The sequence below is a fragment of the Symphalangus syndactylus genome, chromosome 3 (genome assembly GCF_028878055.3).
Source record: "Symphalangus syndactylus isolate Jambi chromosome 3, NHGRI_mSymSyn1-v2.1_pri, whole genome shotgun sequence".
NCBI classification, from domain to species: domain Eukaryota; kingdom Metazoa; phylum Chordata; class Mammalia; order Primates; family Hylobatidae; genus Symphalangus; species Symphalangus syndactylus.
In genome coordinates, this window is record NC_072425.2 from 12,192,201 (window position 1) to 12,212,877 (window position 20,677).

General features: G+C 51.9%; 2 protein-coding genes across 3 annotated transcripts in view; one reads left to right on the top strand and one right to left on the bottom strand.

Annotated features, from left to right (window-relative positions):
• Positions 1 to 15,960, top strand: part of DDX31 (DEAD-box helicase 31) — a 142,887-nt gene extending 126,927 nt beyond the window's left edge. The window contains exon 21 of one of the 2 annotated variants that reach the window (XR_010119915.1): positions 15,360 to 15,960. The gene's annotated coding sequence lies outside the window, so the exon portion shown is untranslated. Of the gene's footprint in view, positions 1 to 2,981; positions 3,150 to 15,359 lie in introns of those variants that run through there. The other variant, XR_010119916.1, reaches the window with a different exon arrangement.
• The window catches only part of CFAP77 (cilia and flagella associated protein 77), a 176,562-nt gene that overhangs the window by 28,732 nt on the left and 127,153 nt on the right, over positions 1 to 20,677 (bottom strand). The window contains exon 5 of the mRNA XM_055270599.2: positions 17,678 to 17,779. Within this exon, the coding sequence (XP_055126574.1) occupies positions 17,678 to 17,779 (102 nt within the window). The remainder of the gene's footprint in view (positions 1 to 17,677; positions 17,780 to 20,677) is intronic.

Genomic DNA, 20,677 nt, shown 5'->3' on the forward strand with positions numbered 1-20,677 from the left:
CAGCAGCAGTTGAAATCAAAATTGAACAATGAAGCTGTTTGCTAGAGGCTAGGAGCAACATAACTGGGTAACGCCAGTCCCAAGGTGGGGTGTGTGTATGAACTTTCCGTAAACCTTGGGTCAGCTCCTAAGCTTCTTCAGCTTGTAAGTTCAATAGGCTGCAGGTGAATGAGAGCTGTAGTGGAGGACACAGCAGACCCCCCTCGTCTGAGGCCAGACCTCGGTGGCCAATTATCACCCTGTTCTGGCCCCTAAAGTCAGAATCTAGGCGATGATCACTCATCTGATCCAACTGGGCTATTTTTTAAAGTGACTCTTTTTAAAAACAGCTTTATTGAGATATAATTCACATACCATAAACTTCACCAATTTTAGCCTGTTCTTAGGATGGTACAAACCACCTCCACACTCTAACTTTAGAACATTTCATCACCCCCAAAAGAAACGTTATAGCCATTAGCAGTCACTCCTATTCCTCTTCCCTAGCCTCTGGCAACCACTAATCTATTTCCTGTTGGTGTGGCTTTCCCTATTTTGGACTCTTCATATAAATGGAATTATACAATGTGAGGTCTTTTGTGACTGGCTGCTTTCATTCCCTTAGCATCATGTTTTCAAGGTTCATCCACGTTACAGCACAGAGGACCGCTTCATTCCTTCCCGGGAATAGTATTCCTTTTTTGGACGGACCACATTTTTGTTACTCATTCATCAGTTGATGGACCTTGGGTTGTTTCCATTTTTGACTATTATGAGTAATGCTGCTAGGACATTCATGTACAAGTTTTTGTGTGGATGTATGTTTTCATTTCTCTTGGGTGTATACCTAAGAGGAGAATTTCTGGGTGATACGGGAGCTCTTTGTTTAGCCTTTTGGAGAACTGCCAAAGTATTTCCACTTTTGGAGAACTGCACCATTTTTGATTCCCACCAGCACGTATGGGTGTTCCAATTTCTCCATATCCTCACCAACACTTGTTGTTGTCTGTCATTTTTATTCTAGCCATCCTGGGGGAGTGAAGTCCCATCTCATTGTGATTTTGATTTGTGTTTCCGTGATGGTTCATGATGTTGTTGAGCATCTTTTCATGTGTTTATTTGTTTTTCTCCTTTGGAGAAATATCTGGGCTGGGCGCAGTGGCTCACGCCTGTAATCCTGGCACTTTGGGAGGCCGAGGAGGGCGGATCATGAGGTCAAGAGTTTGAGACCATCCTGGCTAACACGGTGAAACCCCGTCTCTACTAAAAATACAAAAAATTAGCCGGGTGTGGTGGCAGGCGCCTGTAGTCCCAGCTACTCGGGAGGCTGAGGCAGGAGAATAGCGGAACCCGGGAGGCGGAGCTTGCAGTGAGCCGAGATCGTGCCACTGCACTCCAGTCTGGGCGACGGAGTGAGACTCTGTCTCAAAAAAAAAGAAAGAGAAATATCTGTTCATATCTTTTGCCTTTTGTTTTTTGTTTTTTTGAGACAGAGTCTCGCTCTGTCACCCAGGCTGGAGTGCAGTGGCATGATCTCGGCTCACTGCAAGCTCCGCCTCCCAGGTTCACACCATTCTCCTGCCTCAGCTTCCTGAGTAGCTGGGACTACAGGAGCCTGCCACCACGCCTGGCTAATTTTTTTTGTATTTTTAGTAGAGACGGAGTTTCACCGTGTTAGCCAGGATGGTCTCGATCTCCTGACCTCATGATCCGCCCACCTTGGCCTCCCAAAATACCGGGATTACAGGCATGAGCCACCACGCCTGGCCACCCATTTTTAAATTGAGTTATTTATCTTTTTATTACTGATTTTTTTTTTTTTTTTTGAGACAGAGTCTTGCTCTGTCACCTAGGCTGGAGTGCAATGGCACGATCTCAGGTCACTGCAACCTCTGCCTCCTGGGTTCAAGTGATTCTCCTGCCTCAGCCTCCTGAGTAGCTGGGTTTACGGGTGCGTGCCATCGCGCCTGGCTAATTTTTATATTTTTAGTAGAGATGGGGTTTCACCATGTTGGTCAGGCTGGTCTCGAACTCCTGACCTCAGGTGATCTGCCCACCTTGGCCTCCCAAAGTGCTGGGATTACAGGCGTGAGCCACTGCACCCATCCTTATTTTTATTTATTTATTTTTTTGAGACAGAATTTCACTCTTGTCTCCCAGGCTGGAGTGCAATGGTGCAATCTCGGCTCACTGCAATCTCTGCCTCCTGGGTTCAAGTGATTCTCCTGCCTCAGCCTCCTGAGTAGCTGGGATTACAGGCGCCTGCCACCACGCCTGGCTGATTTTTATATTTTTAGTAGAGATGGGGTTTCACCATGTTGGCCAGGCTAGTCTCGAACTCCTGACCTCAGGTGATCCTCCCACCTCTGCCTCCCAAAGTGCTGGGATTACAGGCATGAGCCACTGCACCTGGACTTTATTACTGGCTTAGAAGAGTAATTTATATATTCATCAACACAAGTCTCTTGTCAGACATACGATTTACAAATATTTTCTCCCATTCTGCTGGTTGTCTTTTTGTTTTCTTGATGGTATCGTTTGAAGCACAAAAGCTTTCAAAGTTTGGTGAAGTCTAATTTATTTATTTTTATGTAGTGGGCTATATATTTTATTTCCTTTTCTATAAATATCATCTTAATGTAGCATTAAAAGATAAGCAATTTTAGGAATACCTATAGCAATTTATTTTCATGACCTCTGTAAGGCAGGGATGGCAGTACTATTTCATTTCACTTAGCTCTAATAGACTGGTGGTAGCTGATGGCCATCCTTTGTTACAAAATATTCTAAGGCTGAACCTAGGCAGGTGAAAAAAGTACACGACGATTGATTAGTAAGGTCTGCCATGGGCACAGGAGGGAGGTAGAGTGCCACGTTTTCACTCTAAAAGATCAACATGGAGTCTCCCATGGTAACAATGATGCTTATAAACTCAGAACTGCGGGAGGAGACATCTACACATTCCTCTGCCCTTAACTCTCTCACTGTTTCTGCAACCTCAGGTTGCCCATTCCTGGGATAGCCAGCCGGTACGTTGGAGCAAGGGGAGGATGCAGAGATGGAAAGAAAAGAGATGAGGAGGCCAGCAGGCACTGGAGAAGGTGCCCCATGGACTCCCGGCAGCCTTGTGAGTTACCGAGTGGCCTCGATTTGCGTGGGGTGCCAGAACAAAGTAAGGACTAACAAAGTTCCCATAGTCAGTTTGGGGAGAATAATGCCAGCCACTTTGAAAAAATCGGTTCTCTGGGTGTAGAGCAGAAGGAGGAAGCTTTTGGGAAACTGCCTTAACCAGGGCCTCTGAGGCAAGAGTGAGGTCCCTGATTAAATCTTGAGCGTGACCCTAAAACCGTCCTCAGCCTTGAGTCTGGCTGGGACTGTCCTGCTGCCCAGCGCTCATCCCTGGCTGGGCTGGGGGGCCCAGCAGGCTCTGAGAGTTGACTGACTTCAGTGTGCACTGGGCTTCCTCCCGTGCCCCCACGGCGGTGGCTCTGGTTCCATCGGGAGGGCTGGAAGCCATGCAAGCATCCATCACCTTGGCCTTGCATCTTGCCTTCTCTTTGAAACACCTGGGCCCAGCAAGAACCTCACACTAGCAGCTGCTGCGCAGGGGCCAGGGACAACTTGGGGAGAGGAAAAGACCCCTTCCCGTTTCCCGTGTGCACCTTGGAGCCCCTGTCCAACACACGCACCCAACACACCCGCTGCACACACACACCCCAGGATGCAAATGATAACCGCCGCACCATCACTTGTGAAGCTTGACAGAAAATAATGAGAAACACTAAATCTTTTATAAGGTCAACACTTGCCTTAGCCGAGCAGCTGTCAAACAAGAAAAGAATTTAGCGCCGGAGCCACGAAACTTCCATCGGCTCATTAAACCCAACAGGGCCCGGGCCTGGCGTGGCGGAGGAGACGCGGGGCCTTCCGTTTTGTGTCAGTAATTTGCGGTGGAGGAGGCAGAAGAAACAGCCAGCGCCAAAGGGGCCTGGGGGCTGGCTGGGGAATCGTTAGCGCGCCAGGAGCGGCCTCGGCTCCTAATTGGAAGCATTGGGCATTATCAACGGAGGATTTGCCTCAGTTCCCTGACAGCTCGTGGGCCCAAAATGATCGCCCACTTGTCAGTGTAAAAGACCATTAAAAACAAACCATTTTGATTTAATTGGAGGCGGTGCACCGCGGGGCCAGGTGAGGGGCTCGTCAGCCCGGCTCCCCCAAGCTGCCGCCCCCTCTCCCTCTGTGTGATGGGGCTCGGGGGGTGGGGTGGGAGTGTGTGTGTTTTCCAGACTTTTCGCCTTTCAAAAACTGTCTGAGAAAGGAGTGAATGGGAGACGGAGGGAACTTCACAGCAACAGTGAGGCCGCTTTCAATGGGGTTGTCAACAAAGGCCCTGACAAGCTGAGCCGCCAGAGAGGGGGTCCTCCCTTTTCTTTGCAGAACCCAGATGATGGGAGGCTGCTCAGCTCTTTCTTCTGGAGGGGTCCTGCCACAACCTGCCCACCCCAGCTTAGAAATAATCAGGACAGGGGAGGTCACAGCAGAGCCTGATCTTCAGTGGGGAGGAGGACTTTTTCTTTAATTGTGAGGACTGAGAAGAAGTTAGTGAAGGGACTGTGTTGATGGAGACCCTGCTGAGGTGTCTTTGTGAATGGGGCGGCCCCTAGAGATCTGGGGGTGGTGTCTCAGCAGGGTTCCCCCAGTGAAGGCCAGGGTGCTGACGATGCCTGCTTGAGAATCCTACATTGTCTCAGTATGAAGAGGGCGCTTGTATCAATATCAACTTAAACTCCTGGTGTGTTCTCCCACCGGGGCAGGTGCCTCCAAGCACGGATCATCTATGTGTGTGCGGAACCTGAGTGTGACTGGGAGTGGAGATTGCCTGATGCCAGGGACTGTATGTTTTGCATGTTGATTCTCGGTATCATGTACGCCGTGGGTGCTTGATAAATATTAATTGGCACTTGCCAGATCTCAGGCCTATATGTTTGTATATTAATCTCACCCCCATCTCACAACGCGGAGATCTCATTTGCTGCTTTCTGCTTCTCTGACAAGACAACACACGCAGGACCACACAGGGCTGGGGGGCGTGTTAGGGAAAGGGTGGGAGGCATGCCAGCTGATCCCTTTCTAAGCCTCCACTGTTCATTCTGATGAAGGATCGGGCTGGGAGGAGACACCAGGTCCCTGGTGAGCATCAAATTCCGGAGCTCCAAATTTTACTGCTGAATTTAGACAATGGGGATTCCTTAATTACTTTCTCTGGAAATTTACCTGACAGTGTTTCTCAGGTAGCACAAGGTGCTTATCCAGCCACATGGTTCCTCGGTTGACAGTCTTTGATTTTGTGCTCGGTTGCAAATTAAGTCCTTTGCTGAGCCGTCCATGCAGTGCCCGTCAGGACTTTATTGCTCATTAATATAGGCTGTTGAACAACTTCTGCGTTACTGCCAGGGAAGCTGGGGACACACTCAGATGTTTGGTGTCCTTGGCCCATGGGGGTGGAGTGTACTGCAGCGAGGTTTGGTGTTGTTATTCCCCTTTTATCTTATTGGAATAATGACCAGGAAGGATTTTTTTCTGGTATCTTTTAAGAAGGAGCAGAACCTTTCTGTGGTTGACGAGGCTAAGCCTGACAAGTCACAAATAGGACTATTAGAGCTAAGTGTCCTCAGCTAGATAGCAAAGATGTTAATGCCATATTGTGGGCATGGTTCTAGGGAAATATCAGCAGACAGGAGGCCTTCAAAGGTCTTGGGGTAACTCTACTTTTAGAGGCACCCAGTAGACACCAAACAAATCTTGGCTGGACGGTTGGATGAACAAACAGACAGATGGCTGAGGATGGATGGATAGACGGATGGATGGATGGATGGATGGATGGATGGATGGACGGACGGACGGACGGATGGATGGATGCATAGATTGATGGATAGATAGATGGTTGGATAGATGGATGGATGGATGGACAGATGAGTGGGTCAGGAGCCTGGGGATGAGGCAACACAGCCCTTAGGAATGCATCCAAGATTCAGACACCCTGAAGATCTCTGCTTTGCTCAGCTTAAACTCTAAGTGGAAGAAGTGTTTTACTTTCTTCAATATTTGTACCCTGTCTCCTTCCAAGTGATTTGAAGGTATCTGGCGGATTGCATACAATGTGAAACAAGGTATTTAAGGGCTGGACACAGTGGCTCATGCCTGTGATTCTAACACTTTGGGAGGCCAAGGCGGGCCGATCTCTTGAGCCCAGGAGTTCGAGACCAGCCTAGGCAACATGGTAAAACCCCGTCTCTACAAAACATACAAAAAAATTAGCCGGGCATGGTGGTGTGCACCTGTAGTCCCAAATACTTGGGAGACTGAGGTGGGGGATCACCTGAGCCTAGGAAGTCAAGGCTGTGATTGTGCCACTGCGCTCCAGCCTGGGTGACAGAGTGAGAGCCTGTCTCAAAAAAAAAAAAAAAAAAAAAAAAAAAAATTAAGGGTTGCATAAAGCATAGTCTGAAGAAAAGTGTAGCGACTCTCAGGCCCCTGGTTTAAACAGATTCTAACTCTTGCTCAATTTCTGCCACATGAAGCCAAATGGAGCACATTCCATCACGTCGAGCATGTTTTTTCCACAACAGAAGGGATGACAGTGCACTCGATGATTAGGGACATAGGGCTTTGAGTTCCACAGATCTGAGTTCCAATCCTGGTCCTATCGCTTTCCAGCTGTGTGACCAGGGGCCTCAGTTTCTCACCTGCAAAGTAAGGGTCATACTACCCATCCCGTGGGGTCATTGCCAAGCCCCTGGAATGGTGCCTGGCACACAGTGCAGGCATTGAAGATACAGTGGCTTGTACTGTTATTACTATTAGTAGTAGTACATGAATCCGACCAAGCTTCTTCCTGAAATTGCCCTCCAGCAGGGAATTTTCACGGAGGTTCTTGTATCAAGTGATTCAAGTGGCGTTGATACACAGCTTCAGCCACAATTTTATTTAAAAATATATAGAAATGCAGTGCAGCTTGACAAATCTTCCATGCATGTGGATAAAGGTAGAGAACGCAGCATGGACTGGCGGAAACCGTGGAGCCTGGGCCGTCCACTGTTGTTGCAACGCAGGGTTCCCCCTTCCAACATTCAGAACTCTGCCCTGGGGTGCAGGTGAGGCCCTGGTTGTCTATGAAGAAATGGTATCTGACTTTGGGAATTTGCAGGGCTGTCATGTAGAAGGGAGAGAAGGTGATTCCATGGGGATACAGAAGCAAGAAACACAACGAGGAGGTGGAAGGTAGAAGGCAGATTTCCACTGCACTTGAAAAAGAGCTTGCTGTGGACTGAATGTGTCCACCCAAAATTCGCATATGGTGTTTGTTGGTTTGTTGGTTTGTTTGTTTGTTTGTTTGTTTGTAGAGACGGAGTCTCAGTTGCCCAGGCTGGTCTTGAACTCCTGGCCTCAAATGATCCTCCCACCTCAGCCTCGCAAAGTGCTAGGATTACAAGTGGGAGCCACCATGCTCAGTCAACAAAATGCATTTGTGAATCCCTGACCCCCAGTGTGATGGCATTGGAGATGAGGCTCTTGGGGAGTTGATTAGGTTTAAATGGGGTCGTGAGGGTGGGGTCCCCATGATAGGATTAGCGTCCTCATAAGAAGAGACACCAGAGTGTGTGCTTCCTCTCTCTCTCTCTCCAGCAAGTGAGGACTCGGTGAGAAGGTGCCTTGGCTATACGCCAGGAAGAGGACCCTCACCAGAACCCGATCATGCTGGCGCCCTGACCTTGGACTTAGAGTCTCCAGATCTAGGAGGAATAAACATCTGTTGTTTAAGCTCCCCAGTCTATGGAATTTTGTTAGAGCAGCCTGACTAAGACAAAAGTTCATAAGCCTTAGGGCTGTTTAACAGACAGAGGCGGTCTCCAACTGCACGTTTCCCTTTGAAAGCCCCATCATGCCTCATGTCAAACATATGAAAATACATCCACCTGCCACAGTAAACACATATTTGAACATAACTGTAAGAGTGGAGTGGACACTGACCCTGAGAGCTGGGGCAGCTGGCTTGCTGAAAATACAGATTTGGTGGCTGTCCCAGACCCACTGGATCAGAGTCCTGGGGGGGCCCTGAACTCTGCTTTTTTTTTTTTTTTTTTTGAGATGGAGTCTCACCCTGTCACCCGGGCTGGAGTGCAGTGTTGCGATCTGGGCTCACAGCAACCTCGACCTCCCAGGTTCAAGCAATTCTCCTGCCTCAGCCTGCCAAGTAGCTGGGATTACAGGAGCACACCACCATGCCCAGCTAAGTTTTGTATTTTTGCTAGAGACAGCGTTTCACCATATTGGCCAGGCTGGTCTCAAACTTCTGAGCTCAAGTGATCCTCCCGCCTTGGCCTCCCAAAGTGCTGGGAGATTACAGGCATGAGCCACCGCACTGGGCCTTAGACTCTGCATTTTAAACATCTCCTCAGAAGATCCCAGGCATAGCCAAGTTTTTGAGTAACTCGTCTAAAGGAGCAGCTTCCAGGGCCTCGTCCCTCCCAGAGGCTTTGTTGCCCCGTGACCCTCCCCTAGCCAGGACTGTGCCACGCGCTTCACATGCATGATTGCACCTGGTCCTCTCTGTTGCCGTCTCCACTTCACAGATGCAGACCTGGGGCAGGCACGACGCAGGCTGGGACCTGGAGCCGCTCTGCATGGCTGCCCAGCCCACAGACAGACACAGCCCTCCTGCTGGGCTCGGCCTCAGCCTCCCACTTTTAATGCAGTAAGCCTGAGTCCGAGATCAGCCACCTCTTTCCTTTTTAGCCTTTGGGGCCAAACTGCAATTTAAAAGATGCCCGAGATTTTATCAAGGTCTAGAGGCTTTTGGGACAGTGGGAAGTTTGGTTTATTGCCAGGGCTTAAATCAGCCAGAGCAGGCCCAGCCACGACACTCTGGACACTCATAAAATCCCTCATTCCTGACCGCCCTGCACTTTCCTTCCTGGGCCCGGCATTTAGCCCCGCACTGGCCCCCGACCTCAGTTGCAGGTCTTTAGTATTTATCAGCTCTTTCAGGGCCTGAGGCTTGGAGGGAGGCAGCCAGCCAGAGTCCAAGTCCCCACCTGGCCACGTGACTTCAAGCTTCCGAGCCTTAGCCTCCTTGCCCCAGAGACAGGGTGACTCATCTCTACCATGTGGGGTTATTGAGAGTATTGACATGAAATGGGATAACTCACAAAAGCACCCAGGCTTGGGCCAGGTGTGGTGGCTCATGCCTGTAATCCCAGCACTTTGGGAGGCCAAGGCGGGCGGATCACTTGAGGCCAGGAGTTCGAGACCAGCCTGGCCAACATGGCAAAACCCTGTCTCTACTAAAAATACAAAAATTAGCCGGGCATGGTGACAGATGCCTGTAATCCCAGCTACTCAGGAGGCTGAGGCAGAAGAATTGCTTGAACCCAGGAGGCGGAGGATGCAGTGAGCCAAGATTGTGCCACTGTGCTCCAGCCTGGGCAACAGAGTGAGACTCTATCTTAAAAAAATAAAATACAGTTTACAAAAAAAAAAAAAAAAGGGGGCACCCAGGCTGGCACCCAAGAAGGAGTGAGGATGTGTGAGCTGTTGATGTCATCATTGCTGCTGTCTGGGAACTCTATCTTTAGGATAACTTCTCCCCTCCACTCTCCCAGCCACTGGACTTTGGTCAAACAGCCCATTTTTTTTTTTTTTTTTTGCACCACCCTAAGGCATCATTTCCTAGGACTTCTTTGAGGAGAGGAGGGGAAGAAGACAGAATCGGTCTTCATAAAACCTCCCCATTGTCTTACTTTCCCCTACTCCAAATGTGTTCACTGATACCATGCACTTTGCATCTCTGAGGGTAGCCAGTCAGGCTGTGTTTGCAGCATCTTGATCCATTTCACCTGCACTTTTGCCAGAGTTCAGTTTGAATGAACCCTGAATTTATCCCAGGAAATCATCTGATGCCATTTATGGGCAAGAACCTGCTACCGGCCCCATATCAGATGGCACCAAGTCAGGTGGCTTTGGGTCCCCACCCCACCAACCTTGCTGGGGCCAGGGGATGGAGGCTGACAAGTGGGGACACTCAGAAACCAGAAGGAACCTGGGTAACATAGTGAGACCCTGTCTCTACAAAAAAATTAAAAATTAGCTGCGCACCTGTAGTCCCAGCTACTTAGGAGGCTGGGGTAGGAGAATCACTTGAGACTGGGAGGTAGAGGCTGCATTGAACCATAATTGTACCATTGCACCCCAGCCTGGGCAACAGAGTGAGACCTTGTCCCAAAAAAAAAAAAAAAAAGCTTCAAGGGAGATGTTGAGGAAGACGCTGCTCCCCAAATTCCTTCCCAAGCTGCTGGGATTCTCTCTAGATCATCGGAGATTTATTCTCCTGGAGATGAGCTAGAAGTCGGAAGAAGAAACTGGGCACCCCCCAAATTCCATCAACTCCCAAAATTCAACATGAGACTCTTGCTGCCTCTAGAAATTAGAAAGATGTAACTGATGCCCAAACCAGCTGTCTTACTCATTGATTCTGGTGATTTTTAACAAAAAAGTGAAATATTTTTGCATATAATCAGGGAGAAGAACCTTCTGGATTAGACAGAAAAGCCTCCGGAGCTGGAAGGATGAAGGGGGCAGCCAGGCTGGAGGTTCCCAGGTTGCAGGACTGGTCTTGTTGGAAGTGTCAGCTTTGGTCATCCCTTCACTGTTGGCCTCTCCAGGCCCCACCGCAGACACTCCCAAACTCTGAGTGCTGCTCTGGGAACTTGGCTGCTATTCCCGCATCACTCCCCACATACATGAACACCTCCTTTCCTCTTGTCTCTGCCCCAGAACGTTAGCTCTGGCTATTTGTGGCTTGCCAGTATTTGAGCAGCAATGTCACCCCACGAGCAGGTGCCTAAAAATTCTATACGTCTGAGGTGCCAGATTATGTAAAACCAATTAAGCTCCTGCTTTTTGTTTGTTTGTTTGTTTTTTGAGACAGTCTTGCTCTGTCTCCCAGGCTGGAGTGTAGTGGCGCAATCTCTGCTCACTGCAACCTCCACCTCCGGGGCTCAAGCGATTCTTCTGCCTCAGCCCCACCGAATAACTGTGATTACAGGTGCCTGCCATCACGCCTGGCTAATTTTTACATTTTTAGTAGAAACAGAGTTTCACCATGTTGACCAGGCTGATCTCAAACTCCTGACCTCAGGTGATCCACCCGCCTCAGCCTCCCAAGTGCTGGGATTGCAGGCGTGAGCCACCGCGCCCGGCCAAGCTCCTGCTTTCATCCCTGTAGCAAGTCAGCTCGTCGGCATACGGATCCATGTAGAATGGGGGGTATCTGTATTTACAGAGGAAGTGTCAGCTCCATCAGGGCCTCTGAGTCATTCTTCCCATTGCTCTGTTTCCACATGTGACACATTCCATTCCTGCACTTGGTGCCCTACACAGCGACATAAGATGATTCTTATTCCGATGCAAGGAGGCGACAGATTCTTAAAATACATCACTGGTGCAGAGACCCTTGGGAGGGGCCATAGATCTGGCATCTGTCCTTCCTGGGGTCGGATACACCTTTGTGGGGGTCGGCCCATCTTCATTTTAACCGGGCAAGCCTTGTGGAAAGGCAGAGGTGGCAGGTGGACAGGCTAGGAGCCCGCTTGGGGGGTTTAGCAGAGAGTTAACTTTCTAGCCAGCTATGATTTGTAAGAGAGCTTAAAGGTGGGAAAGAAAATCCTTTTCTTAGATTCAGCAGCTTTCACTAATCAGCTGCATCTCTGGGTGTCACTGCTTGGCTGGCTGCTGAGATATATTTTTTTCCCTCCATCTCCTGTTCTATTAGGGAGCCAGGGGCCCAGGAGACCCGAGGCAGGGTTAGTCTTCCACGAACAGAGGAGTCTGATCCCAGCATTCAGAGCACAAAAGCTTGTAAATCAAACTGTTAGCTTAATAGCTTGGGCCATTATTCTAAAGCAGTGGGGCTGAAACCAAAAGCCAAATGAAAATATAGTCAATTTGTTCATACTTTAGTGACTGAACGACTATGTAATGTTGGTGGGTACTGATGGTGTAAAGAGACAAGGACTGTGGGGGGAGGGGCAGGTGTTCCGGGGGTGGGGGCGGGAGGGGAACATGGGGACCCCCCCCACAGATGCTTGGGCAAGCCCCCTTCTAAAATGGATGTTGGGTCTCTAATTATAACATAGACTTTATAATAAAGATCCAGGCTCCGGAAGTCAGCAGGCCTCGCTGCTGGGGCACAGCCCTGACCTTCATGCCTGAGGGAAGCTGAATATGCAAAACCGGACTTGGCCAGCAGCATGCGAGCGTTTGGTGAGACATCAGGAAGAACTGAGCTCAAAGCTGGGGGTCGAACACTGGGATGAACACCCGGGGAAGAATTCAGGATCTCCATCTTTTAAAAACATTTAAAAAAATAGCCCTCCTGGTTTTGGAAAAGCTACATCTACTCATTGAAAAAAATGCAAACCATATAGAAAAGAGCATCAGAGAAAGGAAAATCAGCTTCACCCCCCACCCCCCCACCCCAAAGATCACCACTGCTACCATTTGGGGGGCCCTTCTGCCGAACGTCTGCAGGCATTGTGCAGACACTCAGAGATGCTTGGGTGCTTCTCTCCAGACAGGGTCCCGTGGCATGGACTCTTTTGCCCAACAATATGTTTTTAAAGTGTCAATAAGTACAGATCAAAGCCATGGTTTTCAAGGTCTCCTAACGTGTACTTGAGCCGTCTCTTCATCAGTGGCATCCAGTCTTTCGCCACTGTCATCGGCCATAAGCTTTTGGGAGCACTCGCTCTCCGACTTTGGGCAGAAGGATGTACCGTCTGCTTTGTGTGGCCATGCACGAGTGGCTGGTTGAGAACTGGAGGAAGCGCTGTTAGCCAGGGCCCCAGGGAGGGCTGCCTGGGCAAGTGGGGGTGTCTGGACCCTGCCTGGAGAGCCCTGAGGAAGTTTCTGCAAAAGGCACGGAAACAGGGTGGGCCGGCCCACGCAGGGTTATGTTTAATGGGGCTATTGTTATGGGAGTGGCCTCTGCCCTTCAAGCAAGGTTGGTGTCTCTGGACCATTTCAGGCTGCGGACACGGTGCACCTGGGGACACCCGAGGACACCTAGGACAGAACTTCTCCAGACTTCCCGGCCCAGGAGCGCAGCTGTGCAGCTGCCTGTGCGTCGGTCTGTCTGTCCATGTCACCCCAAGCCAGCGGCCAGCAGCCCGACGGCAGTAGTCACACTGAGTCTGGCCTGTTTACCAGGATAGCATGAGCGCGGGGAACAGGGCCCGGCACGAAGGCGCACGTGGAAAAGATTTGTGAACGAGCGGGGCAATGAATGAATGAATGATCTCCACAACCATCCTCATGGCAGCTGCCACTTACAGGCAGTTAACATGGGCCAGGCATTCTGCTAAGCGTGGTTCACACATGTTCTCTCTGGATCCTCCCAGCAGCCCGGCCAGGGGAGCATTTGTTAGCCCATTTTATGGAAGAGGAAGTGGGCGCAGACAGGTAAAGCCACCTGACAGGTAGGTGTGGCAGGGTCACCACCTGACCCCGTCTGGCTGTCCCTGGAGTCGTGCGTGCACACAGATGTACCACGCTACTCCCTGCTGGCCTCGCTGTCTGCCCTGCAGACCTAGAACACCTGTCCAAAGGGCAGGGGAGCGTCCCTATCCCCCCAGGGCACAGAGGGCATCAGCCCCAGCCCAGCGGCTCCTCCATTCAGGGATGGGAGACAATGAGTTCATGTCCCATCCCCAAAATGGGCACCTGAGAAGGAGCTGAGCTGCTCCCCCTGCTGGCTCACCCTGGGTTTGGGGTCTGTACCTCCAAGGGCCCCCATCCCTTCCCACATGGCTCCTGGGCCAGTCAACTGGGGATCACAGAATCTTGGATTGGAAGGAACCCTCAAGAACTAGTCCCACCCACTATTGTCAGATGAGGAAACAGAGGTCCGGAGAGCCCAGGCATAACTGTCCTGGTAGGAGGGCCCCTCGCCGGCTGCTGGCTGAGCCCCCTCCTGGGTCCCGGCCACTGGGGGCAGTTGCTGGTGGCACAGACCAGAAAGAAGACATCTCTGTACCACCCTACCTAGAGGGAATGCACAGTGGGGGACGTGTCCTCTTCCCTCTTTGGTCCCTCTCCTCTCTCGACCCTGTAAGTGGCCCGGGTCATCCAGGGCGGGGGTCTCGGCAGCCCCTCTGGCGGGGCAGCCCCCTCGTGGCTGGCGGGGTCGGTGCAGCAGCCGCGCCCTGCCTGCTGCTTTTCAGTGTGAAAGGTGTTTAATTATTTCTGACAGAGTTCAGCGTCGACATCTGTTCGCGAGCGGGGAGAGTCCATTTAGGTTATCCATCACCGTGACAGGTTCAACTTTTTTGGAAGTGCTTTTCCCTTCATAATGGGGCCGGGGTGGGGGCAGCAGATCAGCGGCAACGCCAGGCACAGACAAAGGCCCTCCCGGGGCTTCACACGCGACAGACACCACAGACAGCAGCTCCGCCGGGGGGGAGTGGCCCTGGCCGCCCGCCCGGACCCCTGAGTCCAGGCCCAGTTGGTGGCTGCCGGGATGGTGGGTGCTTGGTTTGGGAAGGGGAGAAAGGGGAGGCTCAGCAGGTCTGTAACAGGCTTTTAAATTCTGTCACTCTGGGCTGTACTGGCGGTTCAGTCTTTCATCCCCTCATTCATTCATTCCACAGATGTTTACTGACCCCCTACTCTGTGCCAGGCACCCTGCTGGCCTCTGGAGACAAGGTGTGGAACTGATAGGCACGGTCCTGGGGGGCTCACATTTTACTGAGCAGGATGAAAAAAACTGCCCAGTTTATTAATTGCAGAGTTAAGTGCCGCGAAGGGGAAGAAAGGATCCCTTGGTGGTGAGAATGTGGGGACCTGTGAGTGGGGCCTGGAGGTGAGGGAAGGGGTCCTCGGGAGGCCCTGGGGCTAGGAAACCCCAGATTGGACCCAGACTCCACTTCTCACCTCTCCAAGCCTCAGTTTCCACATCAGTAGAATGGGGGCATGATATCTATGAGATGAGGCATGCTCAGCCCCAGGTGCATTCTAAGGGCTCAGTAAATACTTTTTGTTGGTGTTACTTCCTGACAAGGAGGGGACTGCGTGTGACACCCATAACGGCAGCACTCTGTGGGTCTAAGAGTCTCTGCTGGGTTGGACAGGGCGGCATCTGGGGATGAACCTGGCACAATTCCCCATTTCCCTTGGCCCCAGGTTTCCAGCCAGTAGGATAGGGAGACAGCCTGCAGCTTTAACTCCCAGCATCCTGCGAATATCCTCGGAAAGGAGGAAAACACTCAGTAGATACTGTGGCTTGCATGTTGATTTTCCTTCTCATGATTTTTATGGCCCAATAGGTCATGTGTCTCAGCTTGGGCCCTGCCATCAGACACACCTGGATTCCCGGCCCCGCCACTCTCTGGGCAAGGAAGGTGCTCCCCCTCTGCCTCTCATCTGCACCACCTGGTCAGGACGCGTGTTCTGAGGCTGAGATGAAGTAATACGCACACGTGACCTCACACAGTGCCTGGCACGGAACAGGAGACCATCATTCCTGGTTTGCTATTGTTCATAATCATATTTCAGAACAACGGTCTGAAGACTGGCAGACCCGTGGTCTGCTGAGTCAAATCCCCTCTTTTGAAAATGGGAACTCATTCTATGTGCATTTAGCTCCTATTCCGGGCCAGGCGCCATGGGACACAGGTGAGTGAGAACGGAGCTCCCAGCACAGGTGCAGCACTGTTACCTGGAGCCCTTTCCTTGCTCTGCTGAGGGGAGAACACCTGAGCCTCCTGTGTCCATGGTCTTGGGCTCTAAATCAGAGAGGAGGGGGCTGAGTGGGGCTGGGAGTCCAGGCCTAAAGCAGAGGGCTGCAGAGGGCAGCCCATGCCGGTAGAACACTGGGTCCCAGTCCTTCTTCAGGCAGCGTCCCCATGGAACGCAGGGATTCTCACAGAGAAAAGAGCAGGGAGGTGGCTGGGCGTGGTGACTCAGGCCTATAATCCCAGCACTTTGGGAGGCCCAGGCAGGAGGATCACTTAAGGCCAAGAGTTTGAGACCAGCCTGTCCAACATGGCGAAACCTCATCCCCGCAAAAAATACAAAAATTAGCTGGGCATGGTGGTGCAAGCCTGTGGTTCCAGCTACTCAAGAGGCTGAGGCAGGAGGAACACCTGAGCCTGGGAGGTTGAGGCTGCAGTGAAGGTGATTGCACCACTGCACTCCAGCCTGGGTGACAGAGTGAGACCCTGCCTTAAAAAAAAAAATAGGCAGTGAGGGAAGACCACAGACAGGGCCAGGATGGAAGCTGTGGACGGAATCTGCTGAGTGAGTGAGAGCAGGAGAAGCAGAGGAAGCGACATGGCTGGAAAAGGCAGAGTAGCTAGAGATGAGCTGTGTTGTCGAGGGCAGGAGCGGTGAGAGGAGCTGCGGAGCTGCAGTGACTCCCACCACCTCCCAAACGTGCTCGGCCCTGTTCCTCCCTTGAAGTCTGCTGTGCACGGCGGAGGCAGCGCGCTGACGGGCGGCAGGGCGCATGGTCATTGACATATGCTGGCAGAGGCCACTTGGGCAGGACATGAGAGGCCGCATCAAGGGGGGCAGAGCAGGTTTCTCCGGTGAAGCTCTACAGCCTGTTCGAGTGCATTAGGCTCAGAAAGGCACTGGCCCCTTCATTGTTTAAATTGCAGTTTAATGCGGCACAGCAGCCGGGCCTGGCTGGCCAGGAACATTGCTTTGTGCAGCTGTCTTCCCGGGGCCAGGCGAATGCCTTGTGGCCTCCTAGAAAGGCTCCCTCTGCCCAAGCTGGGCACACGCCGCTCCCCCGGCCCCATCCTGAAGCCACTGTTCCCAAATCTCCCACTTCCCTTTCTCCGTGCAGTGCCCCCGGCTCTTACGTTGCTCTTTCCCCGCCAAAAGCTGTTGAAGATGAATCCCTGTCTGGGTGCTACAGGGCTACACGGCTGAGCGAACACCGGTTGAGTTCTGAGGCCAGAACGTGGCATGTTCCCTGGGTCCTTATCTAGGTCAGTCTGGGTACGTGTCGCACACTTGCCCCAGTCCTTGGTAGACCTTTGCTCCTTTCTCCTCAGGGACATCATTTTGTGGGAAGTTCATGCTGGTTGGCATGCATCTGTCTTGCACCCCAAAATTCCCAGTGCAGGATGTCATGCATCAACTACCCCTTCCCTGGAGGGAGGTTTGGCCCAGACAGCCTCCGCCCGAGGGAGACAGCCTCCTCCCCTGGTGGACAGCCTCCGCCTCAGGTGGACAGCCTTTGCCTCAGGTGGACAGCCTCCGCCCCAGGTGGACAGCCTCCTCTACAGGTAGACCGCCTCTGCCTCAGGTGGACGGCCACCCAGCCTCTGCACCCAGATGGTCTGGGTTCAGCCCAAGACTCTGCCACTCCTCAGCATCCACCATGTTTCCTGTCTGGAAAATAGGCCTGGTAGCAGCAGCTGCCCCCTTCAGTGAATGTGAAAAGTCACAAAGGCTCAGCTCCGGGCCTTGGGAAGTGCTCAAGAAACATTAGCTGTTGCGATTGCTGCTGCTGCTGTTGTGCTAATCGATGGTGAGAAGCCCACAGAACTCAGAGACAGCAGGTAAGGACCTGGCAAGGTGAGCGGCAAGCCAGCAAGGCGCAGGGAGGGGTGTGGATGAAGGTGACACTGACCTTCTGGAAGTGAGGCATGTGCCAGAGGGTGTCCAGCTTCACGGGCGGCTTGTACTTCCTCAGCTGACTGCTCCGGGTCTCATACAGCTTCCCAAGGACCACCTGCAGGCCAGGGAAAGGCAAAGGTGAGATGGTTGCCCGGCTACTTGGAGAAGGCCGTGCTGAAGGGATATAGAGACAGAGGGCTGGGATTCTTGGCGTGGCAAGACCCTCAGTCACTTTCCTTCTGGCCCCAGCCCTTCTCCAAGGCTGTTTCACACCACCTGCCTCCATGGTCCTGTCTTTGGCCACAGCTCAGGAGACTGGGGGGTGGGACCCCAGGACACCTGGAGCATTCCAGTCTCTGGAACATGTGGGATTCCAGCGTGCAGCCACCCTCAGGGCATGGATAGTGTCTCAGTCATCCTTGAACTTGTCCTCCACGGCTCACGCAGCCCCATTGGGTCCCCAGGACTCCATGGTGTTTGGATGAAGAAGTGCATGATTTCAGGGGTTAGGGTCTCTTAGAGCAGGTCCTCCATGGCCTGCGCATGCAGGAGTGAGAGCTTCTTCAGGGGACTCAGGGACCCCCCACCACGGTGTCTCTGCAGGTGTGATTTCAGAGACACAGTGGAAGCCCCTCTGCTCCTGACCTGCGGTGCCTGTGCCCACTAACGGGCCATGTAGCTCAAAGGTCTGTTCTGGACTGACCCAAAAGACTTGGTGTTTAGCTTTGACTGTGTCATGTCCTGAGATGTGCGAGGGGATGGGGCGTAGGCGCCTGGGGATGGGCTGGAGGCCCTGGTCTGGGAGTCGTCGGTATTGGCTGCGGCCAGAGCCACAGACCTGGCTGAGGGCAGCCCCTGGGGAGTGTTGGGGACAGAGGCCTGGCGGAGTAGCCCTGAGGCCATCAATGCTGCCAAGTCCTTCATCTCAGGGCTCAGTTAGGAGGGGCCCTGTGCACGAGCTCACAGGGTCTCAGGTTTCCTTTGTGTGTTTTCTCTTAAATTGGGATTCCAAACTGTAGACCTTTCAGGCCCTACAGAACATGGATCTGCCCTGGGGTTCACCAGACTTATGTTTCCTCTTTCCCTAAAGGCAACTGTCTTCCAAGGGCGGGGCCCAGTAAACCTTCCACGTCGTCTCCCATGGTGTGAAGCACACAGACGGCACAGTCGGCAAATAAAGACTGAACCGAGTTTAATCCAAGATGCCACCACCCCAGTAAACCCCTTTTACTGATTTATTTTATTGTATTAATTGTACTGAAAGTGTCTGTGGATCACTTACAAGCCCCCCTACCCGTTTTCTTTTTTTTTTTTGAGAGGTAGTGTCACTGTTGCCCTGGCTGAATTGCAGTGCCGTGATCTAGGCTCCTGGGTTCAAGCAATTCTCCTGCCTCAGCCTCCCAAGTAGCTGGGATTACAGGCAACCGCCACCATGCCCAGCTAATTTTTGGGTTTTTAGTAGTGACAGGGTTTTGCCGTGTTGGCCAGGCTGGCCTCAAATTCCTGGCCTCAAGTGATTCACTGGCCTTGGCCTCCCAAAGTGCTGGGATTTCAGGCGTAAGCCGCCGCACCTGGTCATGTCTAGAAGGTTTTGAAACTATCTTTCAACCAAAGCAGAGAGGCTGTCTAGTCGGGGGTTACGAAGCCAGGCTTCGGAATTAGAGGCAAGCAGTCATGTCACCTGTCTGAGCCTCAGTTTCCTCTGCTGGAAATAGGGTGCCAATGCCCACCGAGCAGGGTTCTTGCAGGGTTTGCTGAGTTGAGCTCTGAGCAGGACGGCTGGCCAAGATGATGGCTCACTATTGGTGGCTGTTGCCACGAATTTCATCTGGGGTCATCACCATCCAAATTAGGACATACCCAGATGCTTACAGGCTTAAGGAGGATACCAAGGTCTGTGGCGGTGGGGATGTGGCCTTGCAAACTATCTAAGCAAGTCCGGTAAATTGTCTATCAACCCCAGACCACAGCCTCCCAGCGTTTGGTGGGTTTGTAGCCATTTGTAGGACAATATAGCAGCCACAGAGAATCTTGGAGCAAGACTACGAGGTTGGTACAAGTGTTTACTGAGTGCCTGCTACGTGCTAAGTGATGGAGTTCACAATACCTCCAAATATGCCCCCTTGGCACACTGAAAAAGGGCAGAAGTAGGACGGTCTCTCTCACATCCCCTGCCCTTCTCCCCTCACGCAGGTTATGAGACCCTCATTCGAGAGGTGCCCCCCAAAACCTACAGGTAAAGAACATCCTGATAATCTGAACAAACAGGACTTGCGAAGTTTCCCCCAGTTTATCACCAAAAGATCACACTATTCATCCAATCCTGTTTCTCCACAACTATCCCCTTCTTCACCAAATCCAGCATAAAAATACACGCGTTTAACCATTTCTTTGGGCCTTCATTTCCTTACGGAGGCTCATGTGTCACATAAAACTGAAAGACATTTGAATGCTTTTCTCTTGCAAATCTGTCTTTTGTGATAGGGCCCTCAGCCATGAGTCTAGAATGGGTAGAAGGAAAGACATTTTCCTCCCCCCACAGGCACAGTATGGTGGGCCCTCATTTAATCAGACCCCTTTCCGCACCCAATGCAGAAACCGAGACCCCAACAAAGAGAGACTCACTCAGCCACACATGCAGAGCTGGTACCTGCTCCAAAACACACGAGCTGTTTCAGGGGGCTCTGCTTGAAAAGGAGGGGCTCTCTCCTAGAGCTGGAAGATGGGGTGTGTTTACCAACACTCTGGGTTGCGTGAAATACCTGCTAATTAAAACTCCCAGCTCTAAGCCGGGCACAGTGGCTCATGCCTGTAGTCCCAGCACTTTGGGAGGCTGAGGTGGGTGGGTAACCTGAGGTCAGGAGTTTGAGACCAGCCTGGCCAACATGGTGAGACCCTGTCTCTACTAAAAATACAAAAATTAGCTGGGCCTGGTGGCAGGTGCTTGTAATCCCAGCTACTCAGGAGGCAAGGCTGGAGAATCACCTGAACCCAGGAGGCGGAGGTTGCAGTG